Consider the following 14,284-nt stretch of genomic DNA (forward strand, 5'->3'; position numbering starts at 1 on the left):
CCGCATACTAATAGCAAACCAATAAGAAAAGTAAAGCCCAGCATGAAACCGAGAGAGTGCTTTGACAAGAAGAAATGAAGAATTATCAACAGATGATCAAATGAAAGAAACCTCCGACACAACGCCAGATAATACATTCTAAAATAAGTTTGTCACTGAGGTCTCAAAGGCAGAGTTCATGGCTTCAACTACACCTAAATACGACAGTACCAACCTAAAGCTAGTTTTCGTATCATGTGGGAGGAAAATCCACTTATATGAAAGCCAGTAGCCAGAAGAAACCGAGTGAGAGAACACGATTCAATGAGCCACAGTTGGATAATCACGAAGGAAGCTGACCTCCCTCTTCAGAAATGAGGGCAAGGCAAAGGCAGCTGAATGCATCTGCAAAATACAACACAAGCTTCAGAGAAAGAAGCTAATCTGTTACAGTAGCCTTATTTTTAAGGTTACAGGGATTCGTAAGTAACAGTATATATTGAATCTCCCAATAGAAATGCACCATAGTTCGATTCCATTCCAAGTTCCAAATCTAGCACAATCTGGAAGGCTATCGAATACTGAAAGCTAGCAAATAACTGAACACTAAAAAATAAAAATGACTCATTTGGATGGATTAGAAATGTTAGTTAAGCCAAGGCGCAGGTGAACCACTCGGTTAAGGGAGCACAAGCTATATGTAAAGATGTAAAAGCGTGACTTTGCCCGACAGGCCTTGGGCATTTGATTAGCAAAGGCCAAGTTAGAATGGATGGGAGGAAAGTGCAGGCCATGTGTCATTCTCACTCTCTCCAACAAAAACAAATATGCAACTCTGTATGAACACTCTGCTTTTGTAATATGGTATTGATTTTTTTATCCATCAGTTATTTCTTTTCTTGGTTACATTCAATTCCTGAAAGGTCTAAGATAATAATCGTACATGCTATAAGACTTTTTAGCAACTTAGGACAAGACACTTGTACACATTCAAAAATGTGAAGAAAAAAAATAAAACAATAAAAGTCGATGGAAAAGAAAGATCTTACATCTGAATTGTAGAACCTCAGCTCTCGTTTATGTTTAGCAGCTCCTTCTAACTTTTCAATAGGATTGATGGGATTAATAAAATCAACAGGGGGACCCTCAGTTGAGCAAAGTATAAAACCAATCACACCACTGCATGTTAAGGAGAACCACACAGGTTAACAATCAAACACTGTAGTAAGTAAGACTTGAGCAACTCTAAACATCAACCAGTACACCATAGAACATTGTATGATAAAAAGTCCAAGCAAATTGCACTGTTAGGACATGCAAACGATGGGCTCACAAATTGAGATCATCAAGAAGTAGTTTGCAATGCTTATTTTCATCAATTTAAATTTTCAATCAGAAAAGATTTAGGAAAGTAGGCGCCTGAAGTCTCATAGTCATTAGAGCACCATTGCATTGAGATAGGGAACGTTATTGCTAGAGGAGATTATTACCTTGGATAAGTAGGGACACTTGTCCATGCGTAATGAACAGAGCCTTTGAATGTTTCACGGCAAATAGAGAGTATATCTTGAATAAGATGCGTATGGAGCCACATACTTTCTGCCATGCTACAGACAACGCCGCCTGGCCTTAGTGCTTTTGCTGTGGTCTCAAAGAATGGCTTCTCTACAAGCTCTTGAGCAGGACCTAAATAAGCGGAAATGCCACATAAGGTGAAAGTTTTGAACAGGTCAAGCATGAAAAGAAATTAATTCAAAAATGAAAAGAAATTAATTCAAAAGAGAGAGAGAGAGAGAGAGCTGATGTTTCCAATACATAACTGCTAAGAGAATCGGATCAAAAGGGACATTCAAGGAACACAAGGGAACTATGCTGATATATTATCAAGACCACGTATATTAAGAGTGATTCCACTTCAAGAACAAAAACGCCACAAATATATACTTCGAATATATTGATACATCTTAACACAAAGCAAGCAAATCACAAAAGATCAAGTACCACAACATACCTACAGGGTCTGAAGAATCAATAATAATTGCATCATACTTTCCTTCGGGTGCATGTGTTAGAAATTCAACAGCTGTAAGGATCATGAAATGAGAAAATCAGCCATATTCTATCAAGAGCAAATATTGAAGTTAGGAAGATAAAGGAAAATTAATTTGTTTAATGCCAAACAAGCATACCATCACCAACATGAAGCCGTACACGAGGGTCCTCAAATCCAACAGCCAACTCTGGAAAATATTTCTTAGACACCTAAAATAACAGAACTAAAGTATGTCAATCAATATTGCAAAAGGGGAGAGAATTAGCTGGGAACTGAACAAAGGATTACCATAGTTCAACACTTACCTCAATAACCATATCATCTATCTCGCATATATCAATAACTTCCACAGAGCTATGACGAGATATCTCTCTAAGAACCCCACCATCACCACCACCTACAACCAGAACCTGCTTCATGTATTTGGATGAGAATCGGTATGATATAAGCCTGAAGCAAATGAATCATCCGGGACAACTTTCTAAGTGAAAAAAAATAGATCTAACTTCATGGGACAATGGCAAAATCACTTTTTGACTGGACTATACTAAATTTCATTTAAGCAGCTTATAATCAATTAAGAATTTAAAGAAAACAACTGAACTTCAATATCAACAAAACTAGATATGCTACACATAACAAACTAGTGCAGGATACCGCAATAATCACAAAGTACTTATATAATATAACCACAGTTTCAGCAACCAAAACTGAAATAGAAGTACATGCATTTACACATATATTAAAGAGAATCAATTCTATGTACTTGATAAACTAATTTTCATTCTTTCTTCTTGTTATTTTGTCTTTCATTTTCTTCAAGTTCAACTAAATCTGTCTCTATAATTATTTGTGAGAAGCAACTATTATATGAGAAGCAATTTGAAGGGTAAAGAAACAGAGAGAGTGCAAATTACAGATTTTGGTGATGGAATTGAGCAAAGAGGAAGATGAGCTATCATCTCCTGGTAGGCACATTCATCTTTCTCAGTCAACTGAACGATGCCATCTAGCACAAGCACTTTCCCATATGTTGATGACTGCACATGAAAGAGTTTGGCATCAATAGAACATAAATAAGATATATTTTTAGGTAAGCCAGTCTCAAGATAACCACCAAGTGTGTAGTTTACAATTGTCATACCTCAAAAACCAAGATTTCTTGGTATTCTGATTTTCCCTTGTACAATACTTTGTCTACTCTAATTGAATGAGCCTCTCCTACAAATAAACCCAAAGAAAAAAGTAATCAGCCATAAACATATAGAAGTAGAAACAGAGTGAAACCACTAGATATAAAAGGGAAAAGGCAAAGAAGCTTCAGGAAAGGTGAGCGCCATAAACCAAAAACCTGCCGTTAGTTTTGGTCTTTATAAAGAAAACCAAAGGTCCAATTTAATGTTACTTTAGTTCATATGAGATCACCACTTCCGTAAATATATTTCCCCCAAAACTTCAATAATAAAGATCACGGAATGACACAAGTTCAAGAAACACGAAGATAGAAAAGATCAAGCAGTAGAGACATCCCGAAGAATCCATGAGAAAATCATACCAGGCCACATAGGATTGTTGAAGTAAATCCATTTATTACCGTTACCTGTTAGCAAAGCAAAAAACAGTGGAGGTCAATAGTGTCACCCTATTTATATCAGTCAAAAACTTTCCACATCTACAAATTATTAGGATAAAAAGGATAGTCACCAGAGCCAGATTCTGAGAACCACCCGGAAACAACAGCAGAATGGCATTTTGCCTCAAGCTCAGGGTCTAAAACCCTAGCCTTTAAGCAGCATGAAGGGATGGCCTTCTCTAAACCATTACCGTGATTCACATTCCCATCCATAATCTTCTGGCATTCCAAACCTCTTTCTGCGCCGCCCTCCATAGACTATCTTCTTCTTCTCCGGCTCCAGCCTCTGGAGTTCCAAAAAAGCAAGTCTTACTAATCAACAATCCCCTATAAACTAATAATATAGTGGGGGAAAAAACAATGGACTGCCAGAAATAGAAAAGGATTACCATAAAGAACTCTATAATTTACAATTCCCGGGGCAAAAGATTAAATTCTGAGCAAAACTCATCATCAAAAGGGAAGTTCCGTCTTTTAAAAAAAAAAAGAATGGGCAAACGAATCTTCTCCAAAGTAATATAAATAACAGAGTTTGTAAGAGAGGAAATGATTAAGGAAAATAATCCACACGGTAGTCCACAAAAGTAAATCAAGGAAACCAAATCATATCAAAAGTTTCCGCAGTGGTCACTTATTCACTTTCATGGAAACAAGAAAAATTAACTGAAATAATGATCAACATTTCGTTTGCGATTATTTAACTTCGTAAAAGACTGAGATGATAACGTACAATAAATCACGGAATCTAAAATTGGACTACCGACAAAAACCTAAAAAAATTTCCGGGAAACCAAACAGAAGCTAGGGTTTACTACTTTACTTTCAGAAAATGCAATGGGGACAGAGCCCATTCCCAGCAATACCCCTACACTTCCATAAATGATGAATCAACAAATAATAAAAAAAAGGAAACAAATCAATCAACAACAGACAAGATAAAATCTCATTACAGTCCGAACTTATAGAGATACAGTGATTATATATATATATATATATATATATAGATAGATTAAACAAAGCCTCCAAGTCAAAGATATCTAAGTAAACACACACAGGGAGAATCGTAGACATTAATGAACAGAAATCTCGCCAAGCAGAGAAAATTGTTTGATTGGTATGTCGGTGCAGACCGAGAGCGGGAAAGACGACATATGCGAGTCTCTCCAAATTTCTTCCTTCTTTAGTTATCTCCTCTGTGTGCTCGTGTTGGCCACCATTAAAACGTGTATACACTATACAGAGAGTCACAGACGGTTCTACAAAAATTTTTGTGCAATAAAAATAAATAAATAAAGCACTATGATGTATAAATTTGACTTTCAATTACAAATAAAGTTGATCGTAACTCTCCTTCCTTAATAGCATTCCATGAAAATGCTATTTATTAGACAGAAGAATCGAAAGGCCCATGAATTATTATGAATAATAGTCGTTAGCCCTATACCACATTTGCCTTTAGTCATACATCATATTTGGCATCCAAAATCCTCATCAAACATCATCATCAATCAATCATCAATTTATATATTTATAACTGATGATCCACAAGGCTTCTCCTTAATTCTTGGTGCCACGTGGATGCCTCTACAAAAAAGCCTACACATTCTAATCAAACATGATAAAAGGGAATGATTGACAACTTGAGTGATGAAAATTAATTCAAAAAAACAAAATGTAACAGACAAAAGAAAAAATTAAAATATATTGAAAAACTTTAAGACCCATAACTACATACGGTTAATAATATTCAAATAATTTTAAAATCATATTGAATAGTATGAGAATTTAATGTTTCATGGGAGTGGTTTGATGTTGTTTCGGTTTCACTAGGGCCATGTATTGCTAATTATGAGAGTCTTTTGATATTACTCAATTAATAAAATTCCTTTGTAGTATTTAGTTTGAAAACATTTTATATGTTTACTCAATTAATTCCTTTGTAGTATTTACTCAATTAATTATGTGCATTAATTACCATCATTTTGTGAGAATTTTTGTGTGTTTTTATCATTATTTTTGTGTGTTTTTTTACGTATTTTGTGTGTTTTTGTAGTATTTAGTTGATGTATTGTGCATGTTTAGAGTTTGGTCAGGTTTAGTAGTCTGTTTGGATTGCAACATACACAACATGAGAGGCTTTTCTCATGCTATATTGTTATAATGTGTAAGTAAATTCAGCCCATTTGGTATTGGAACATGTAAGTGGTGATAGGAAAGTATGGTAGAATTCAATGAGTTGTTGAAGGTTAAAGTGATTATGGGCATAAATCTACCAGTCATACATAACATTTCAAAAATATAAATTCAAAAATCTTATTCTAAAAATATAATTTCAAAAATACTATTTATGCTACATTGTACTTCTCGATATTGAATGTCACTTTGTAGAGAATGTTATACTAACCTTACAATATTGTTTCATAAACATGTCTTTGGTGACCTAAAACACTTCGTAAATACCAGCGAAGCAAATAAGAATTGATAAACTCTTAGCATACTTATTCCTTATGCATCAAATTTCTTACACCCTATTAGAAAAAAAATTTCTTAGCAAATTTAAAAAAGGTATTGTACATATTTTATCTTGATCTTACAATCATCTCTATTTTCTACAATTAAAGCTCTACTACTCTTCATGTTAACAAAAGATCGAAAATTTTTCATATATCTCTATTTTCCAATCAAGATATGTGCTGCGCGAAGCGCGGGCATGCAACTAGTTACTTATATGACAGAAACTTCATAAGTCTTCTCGATTCTTCTCCCCAAATTCTATTTTACTTGCAACTCTCCTCCATCAATAGTATTTCATGAAAACGCCATTTATTAATTGCTATATTAAATAATAACCATTTTATTAGGTGTTTATATTTTCATTAATGAGTTGTAATAAATATATTTGTAATAACCGTTTTATTAGGTGTTTATATTTTCATATTAATGAGTTGTTACGTTTTAATATTTTAGGTAATGATTTTTGTTTTTTTTGAACGATAATGATACCATATAAGTTTATCCTTCGGACATCTTATATGGGTCTACTTGGAACCCCAATCGCCACACATTAAAGTTTTCCACATGACGACGGTGTAAGTTGGGTCAAAACTAAAAACGTGTTCACAAATATATTACTAAATAGTGGGAATCGAACTCAAAACTTGTTGAATCCTTTTAATTTAGCCTCAAAGAAATTCACCATCATTCTATCACCTAGGTGGGTGATAATTTTTGTTTATATTTGATCAACATGTGCTCTATCTTCTTTTTTTTAACATTTTCCTTCAATTTCACTTCATTTTTTAAGTACCAATTTTTATGGCAACTAAAAAATTGAACTTTTGACTAACCTAATTGTAGGGTTTCTTATGTAATCATTGTACTAAAGTCGCCAAAGATTGTACCTTTCACTTATATAGAGCATAGAACATGTAGACCAATTATTCGTGCTAATTAAGTCACTCACACGTGGAAGGCTTAGCATTATTGCATCTTATTATTTTATTGTTCTTAAGAGAGAATCTCATTATGTCCTTCTAAAGATAAATGAATGATCGATAATTATATATAAACATATATGTACATGTATTTAAATGTAGAAATACTTTTCTTACCTATCAATACGGCATCAAAGTTGATTTGAAGCCATTTTTATATATATTTTTTCGAAAACCAACCACACACACGAGATAGTAATAAGCCATTTTATATATATTGGTTCATATCAAAAGGGGTCTTTTGATATAAATTGCATGTGGAAGCATATTTTGAAGTCATGATCAAGATGGGCCTACAGGGCCCATACAATTCACCTCACTAATGCTCCCAGGGCCCATACGTTCACCTCACTAATGTTTCCAGGGCCCATATATCGAAGTAATTTATTGCTGGTTCATATCAAAAGGGGTCTTTTGATTTTAATTGGATGTGGAAGCATCTTTTGAAGTCATGATCAAGATGGGCCCATATGGCCCATACAATTCACCTCGCTAATGCTTCGAGGGCCCATTTAGTTTCTCTCATTTCGTAAGTGTACGCCCAAATACAAGCCCAAAGTTGATCAAGCAAAGCTACGTTGATTGTGAGGATAAAGATTAACGAAAATGACAAAAATCCAACAGTTTAGTATTCCAAATATCCCGAGTTATGCACAGCATCTAACTGAATTCGTGGACTCTCCACATGTCCGATTAACATAAAATCATGCATACAACTTAAAAGCATAGATAACTAGGATACGAACTCTTAGGATCTCTATCATCATTGAAAGATTAAAAGCTTTGATGATAATTTAACCTTAAAAGTTCTCCCTTATCAACAATCAAAATGAGCATCTGGATAATATCTGAAACCTTCATGAGCTTCCTGATCTTAAAAGAAAAAAAATTGACAATCAGATTCTAGCATCTGACTACAAATTATGATTACTCACCAATTACTACGTATAGTAAGAGGGAAAATCTCTCGGCTCTTTTAGCTCAACTACTATGACACTGATGTTATCTCTGCCACCTCTAGCCATTGCTAGCTCTATCAACACCGCAGCTGCCTCGGCTGCGCGACCTTCCTTCGTAACATCCCCAGATTTCCTCCTCATCTGACCGCTGAGGCATCTTCTCACGACCTGGCACGCTACTTTGTTTGAGATGATATCCCACAGGCCATCACTTGCTAGTATGAGAAATTCATCTTCTCTAGTTCGCTTGCTCACTGTGACTTCTGGTTTAGATATCACATATGGTTTCAAGTATTGATCACCTGCATCACAAATGTAAAACTCAACGAGAACAATCCCAACCTCGTGGAATCGATCAATTAACCAATGGAAAGCATATATAAAAGCAGAAAGCAGCCTATTATCTTTCTTTTTTAACCGGGAATTCCCAGTTCAATATGCCGGGCCAGCTCTAAACTCAATAATGGTCTTATGTTTATCAAACGCGACTCTGATACGAAGGACAATAAGTTATTTACTACATACCTATGGATCTGGAAGTGGCAAGAACACCTAATACACGGTATCCGTTCCAGTTTATGACCCTTCCACCATTAGCTTCAATTCTGTCCAACTCGTCGGGTCTGTCAGGCTTTGCACACAAGGGTATCAACAATATTGATTTAGAACTTACGCTACTGTAGATATACACAACTCAGAAGCTAATCCATTAGGGCCGCTAATTCATAAAAAGTAAATGACTTACTTTGACAGGGAGACTATAGTCAAAAACACAAGCAAATAAATTTGAAGTTCATCCTTTTCTTGCCATTAATCCCATATTAGTTACCAACTATCTTAAAATCTAGGAACAAAAATGATAAAAATTTCAATAGTTGATAGTTTAGTTATTCTAGCGGTAGAATTGGACGCACAAGATGGAAGTGAATTCGTGAGCTCTACATCTGCCACATGATGAAATCATGTACGTACAACTTAACAATTAGGATAACTGTGATATTAACTTCTAGCATCTCTAACATAACTGATCTAGGAAATTGTCGATCTCCACGGAGAGAGCCAAATGAAGAAGAAACATTTTAAAAGAGTCCAACAAAGGCTTATGAAATGAAAGTTTCAATACAAGTTGTTACAAGAATGAGCAAAACTCAGCAAAAGTACTCATTTTTAATACCAAGAAGTTCTAAAAGGTACCTTATGATCATAAGACAAAGCCACAGCAGCACCACCCCTTGAAATCACAGCTCTAGAGTCGCCACAATTCGCCACTACAACCTCCTCCTTCCCCACCACCGCCACCACAGCCGTGGACCCGATCATTTCATCACTCACCACCTCCTCATCCATTCTCACAAAGCTGTCCTCCAACACCCTCTCCCAATCAACTTCACCTTCCTTTCCCGCCATTATTTCCTCCAACAGCACCTCGTGCATCCTGTCCCGGCACGCCTCCGCTACCCTTGCTCCGCCGTGCCCATCGTACACTCCGAAATAGTCGTACTTCTCATCTCCTTTGCTCGCGAACCCTAGCTCCACTCTCACCGTATCCTCCATCTCCCTCCTCCTACCGATCACTGACACCGACCCGTACGCGATTCTTGTGAAGCGTGGAGTCAAAACGACTTTGTTTTTTCTCTCCTCCTTATTCAAGCTCTCACTCCCGCCTTCGGCGGTTGTAATTTGCGCCTTCGTTTGACATGTGTTCTTGAGTCGCCGGATCTTCATCATCCTCCTACGAGAATTAACGGTGGCTTGCCATTGCACCGGTCTCTGACGTCATAAGCCGGAAAGAACTAGTCGGAGGGGATTGTAATTTCAATCTTTGATCAATCACTGCTTGAAAAGGAAGGCAGGAAGCTGTTAAAGTGGAAAAAGAAGAGCACCCGTGATCTTAAAAAACAGCAAACGGTGGCCGTCGGATTTCTTCAGTCCACTTCTTTAGTGCCACATGGGCCTATGTATGCCGCTAACTTGGATTTTCCAGCGGATTCGTGGACGGCTAGATATAGTTTAGGACACTTGTCACCACGATCTAGCTGGATAGTGATCCGTTGGGCCCACATATAATCTCTTGTTTCCAGAAGTCATGTTTACGTGGCGTCTCGTGCTGTTAAAGTGTCTTTTTTTTTCAACGAGTCTCTTTTTCCCTGCTGCTTTTTTAGGGGGCGTAGAACAGGTGTCGAGTCATCCCAAGTCGCGTGTCGGGCTCCGACCTCGTACAGTGTGTCACCGAACCGATATTTCGTCTTTGAAGAGAGAGATTGTTGTGGTAATATATGATTAGGGTCACCTGCGAGCACCTGATTGGATGATAGTATAGTTTCTTAAAACCGTATTTAAAGGTTTGAGGTTTTAGTCTACACACGTTTAAAGTTAAACCGCTGATTTATAATATATAATAAAATAATATATATTTACATATGGTTATGATATAAACATAAGTATATATAGACACAATTTCCTTGCAGGTGGGGCAGACTTGTGAAAATTTGTATTATAAGAACAATTTACTAAAGACGAGATTGAATTTAAGACATCATTACACATATTGACAGCGCTTTCCTCTGGCCTACGGAAAAAAAGCTACCTCAGAGTTGTAGAACTCTCGTGTGGCAAATCCTTCAAAAAAAAAAAAAAAATTAAATTGTAGAACTCACGATGTCAGGAGTGAGTAGACGATTTCTGGAGCCAGCCACCAGTATAGATCAATATTTCAGTCTAGTGCTTGCCTTTACCCGTACTCAAGCCGAAGATTCCGACGATTCTGATGACGCCATTTTGCTTTTGAAGATTGAAGAACAAATTATTTAGCCTTAAATGCAAAATCGTGAAGAAAATGAGATGAATTGCTGAAGTGAACATCCGTGAAAATGCTAAATTGTGAAAGAAATTGAGATGAGATGAAAGTAATTTTGTTTTGAATTTAAATGACTAAAGTAGACATGTCATATATGCATAAAAATCATACCCAAAATTGTATTTTCCCACACTTAAAAAAACCTACCAGTTTTTTTTTACGATATGCACGGTTCATGGTATTTTGACGGTTTGACGGTATATCTTTTGTTTACACGATTCAATTGCTTAAACAGTATTTTAATCGTATCATACCGTCGGTCTTCATGATTCGCAATTCAACCGATGAACCGCCGATATGATATAGGTTTAAAAACTATGCTCTATGGATGATAGTACTAAGAGATAATGAACATCTATCTCATGTCCATGAAATTAAGAAAGCTTTTTTTTTTTTTTATAAAGGGTATTCAACCGAGCATCAAGGTGAATGGCCGTCGACGGTCTTGTTCATTCTTTGTCAAGCCCCTGTGATCAGAGAAATACTAAATGGATCATTCTCTTCTGTCATCTAATCTCTGATTTTTCTAAGCAATTCCTGGTCAAGACGTGTGCCAGAAAAATCAACAACCACTCTTTGATTTTTCTGGGCAATTGGTTGCTCCAGCTCCTATATAAAAAAACCTGCAACTTCATTTCAGAGACACACGAAAAATCATCTTCTCTGTTGCCACAAAATTCTTCTGCTTCTCCCCTGTTGTAACTCTTCCAAAATTCTCTTCTGTCATCTAGTCTGAAAGTGTTGTTCTTACTTGGTTCGTTTTGAACCACCTGTTTTGGAGTGTCGCTAACAAGGTGGTGAATTGGCATTGTATCTTGGGAGGTGATTGTCCGGAGTTACTGAACACTGCGTGGCATGGGCAAATTCACTTTAAGTAGATTCGGTGCATACTGTACCTCGTTCTTCCTTCCTGTTCGGTTGCTGTTTATTTGTTGTTCAACATCTACACATCAGCTCATCCGATTATAATTCTTCAACTAGTTAGTTTCATTTTGTTAATATTTAATCTATTTGTGATTAAAGATGCACCAATTTGTGTATTTATTTCAATATAAAATCTTTGTGTTATATATGCTTGATTGGACTATTTGTATTAAATAAGTGTTTTCACTACAAAATGTTATTAAAATTCAAACATATAATACATGTATAAATATATTATATATTATAGTCTTAACTTGACATTTCAACTTTGTTTTATTATAAGATTTATATATACAACATCTAGTGCATTAAGGGACCCGTTATCATTTCCCTTTTATAAATTGTTATCTTGTTCATCTCATACAACTCTGTATATTTTAATATTATCTTGGGTAAGATTCTCTTGTTGGACGGCCTGCAATAGTAGTGGGCTGATCTCCCCTCGGCCTTGACATTTAGCATGATCTGACCATCAAAGTAGCAATGATGGACAAGAGTCTCATGATTAGGGGTGTCAAAATTTTATTTGGTTAGGATGATAAATTTATTCGATTCGAATTAAATCAAATTTAGACGTAAGTTACATGTTCGAAATCTGAGTTTAAATACAAATATTTTATCCGGTTTAAAACTGGTCCGGATTAAAACTTTGGAGAAGATACCCTCATCATCACGTTTGTATTCAAATAGCACACTTTTGTGTTGTAGAGCATATTTTTAAAGCTTTTAATTTTACCAAATTTTTGGTTCGACATTATATTTTTGCTTGGCAGGCTTTGGCCAGATTAGGATTGAAGACTGGTGGAACTGTTCAGCAGCGTGCAGAGAGGCTTTTGTCTCACAAAGGTATAGTTCATGGGTTCTTTTGCCTAGTATTAGACCCAACCCCTAGAAAAATTAAGAAAACAAAGAATAAACACTCTGAAATGCGATTGTGTTTTGTAGTTCTATTGAGGGAAGTAGCCAGCTTTCTCGCTTCATAGATGATGCATGAATTTTGGTAGTAAACTTGTTCTTATGCTGGTGCTCCTCAGTAGAAGTACATACAAAAAGAAGTTTAATTCGTATGTTTACATAAACACAATGCTGTTTAAGTTTGCAGTAATTTTTACTACATATGCTAGTTGTGTCATCAGTTGAAAGGCATTGTAAACCATTAAGGATACAGAACTTTTCTATAGAATTTCAGTAGTTAAGATTTACTATGTCACACCAAGATAAAGAATTTGAATCCTTGTTTTGGCGGTGCTGCTGTTTTATGGGGGGTAGCCTCATTTGAGACCATATAAGAAAAGAATATATTGGTAAGTTCTATGGTTAGTATTGTATGTGATCCTTATTTTGATGTGTTCTTTCATTTTTGTGCAGCACTCTCCTCTTGAACAGTTGGACAAGAAACACTTTTCAAAGGTTTCACGCAGTTCAAAACAAAATGGGAACGTAGCAGCTCCAAGAGAAGCAGACAACACAGCGGAAATTTCATTGACAGAGACCAAAGTGAGAAAATTATGTGACTTGCTGAATGAGGTCAGGATGATATTTCCTTGATGTTCCGGGATCTATAAATTTACATTGACATGTATTGGCAAGATGCTGTGTACCTTGCATTTGCACCTTTGATGGTCATCTAGACCGGGGTGCATATATCCAAGCATTCTTTCAGTTTTTAGACATTGTATGTCTGATTACTGTGCTCTTGTGCAGACGATCGAAAGGACAAAAGAAAATGTTGTGAAGAAGCAGGCTATGACATTTGATGAAATAGAAGCAGAGCGTGAGGAGGTTTTTGAGTTTGCCTTTTAATTTTCCATGTAAATCAGATAATAGACTGTGTATGTGCACTGTCAATTTTCTAGTTAGCGTGCTTGTATAGAAACTAACATAAGTGCAATTGGTATATATAGAACGATCCAAACTCAAGTTGGATTAGATCCCCAGGTGCTAGAAGTGGAAAGTCGTTCAAGTAACCTTAAAAGCTGCAAAAGCAAAAGGAAGCTTCCTTTTCTTTCTTTCTTTCTTTGAATCAAATGAAAATGAAACTTCATTAGAAGCCATGAATAAGGTGAAGCCTAAAGAAACATTTACAAAGAACAAACGGAGACAAAAGCCTAGAAACAAAGGTCGGCACTAATTTCGAATTTTGAGGAGGTTCGGCGGTTCTAGTATATAACACGTACCAAGGTCAAAACAGTTCAATCTTATCAATGAGTCTTTGCTCGCCCTTTTCTGCCTAATATAACCTTATGAGACTAATTCCACCATCCCATTTCATCAGAATAATCTCTAATATGCTGATGCCTATTAAAATTCCTTTTGTACTCCTTGAAAGTTGAAACATAGCATTATGACCCTAATATCAGCTGGATACTTTATGATTGAGCTTTC

At 36.0% G+C, this 14,284-nt stretch overlaps 2 protein-coding genes across 8 annotated transcripts; both read right to left on the reverse strand.

The window, feature by feature from the left end:
- Window positions 1–40: 40 nt before the first annotated feature.
- On the reverse strand, window positions 41–4,933 carry LOC119985900 (spermine synthase-like). Of its 7 annotated transcripts, none has more exons than XM_038830365.1 (12): window positions 4,796–4,933; window positions 4,486–4,530; window positions 3,737–3,951; window positions 3,588–3,632; window positions 3,177–3,253; window positions 2,950–3,072; window positions 2,338–2,442; window positions 2,169–2,241; window positions 1,991–2,062; window positions 1,470–1,665; window positions 1,029–1,158; window positions 41–384 (listed from the first exon to the last, which is right to left on the reverse strand). In XM_038830365.1, exons 3-12 carry the CDS (start codon window positions 3,918–3,920, stop codon window positions 301–303), a joined length of 1,089 nt encoding a protein of 362 aa, XP_038686293.1. In that variant the 5' UTR covers window positions 3,921–3,951; window positions 4,486–4,530; window positions 4,796–4,933; the 3' UTR covers window positions 41–300. The 7 variants fall into 7 exon arrangements, with proteins under 7 accessions (XP_038686293.1, XP_038686290.1, XP_038686291.1 ...); XM_038830362.1 differs by having other exon boundaries at window positions 4,055–4,530; XM_038830363.1 differs by having other exon boundaries at window positions 4,719–4,927.
- A 2,833-nt stretch (window positions 4,934–7,766) lies between these two features.
- On the reverse strand, window positions 7,767–10,030 carry LOC119985256 (protein phosphatase 2C 51-like). The gene is made up of 3 exons (XM_038829494.1): window positions 9,313–10,030; window positions 8,644–8,749; window positions 7,767–8,420 (listed from the first exon to the last, which is right to left on the reverse strand). The coding sequence occupies exons 1-3, from the start codon at window positions 9,844–9,846 to the stop codon at window positions 8,101–8,103; spliced, it is 960 nt and encodes a 319-aa protein (XP_038685422.1). The 5' UTR covers window positions 9,847–10,030; the 3' UTR covers window positions 7,767–8,100.
- Between the last annotated feature and the right edge of the window lie 4,254 nt (window positions 10,031–14,284).

Source organism: Tripterygium wilfordii, chromosome 19, assembly GCF_013401445.1.
Source record: "Tripterygium wilfordii isolate XIE 37 chromosome 19, ASM1340144v1, whole genome shotgun sequence".
NCBI classification, from domain to species: Eukaryota; Viridiplantae; Streptophyta; class Magnoliopsida; order Celastrales; family Celastraceae; genus Tripterygium; species Tripterygium wilfordii.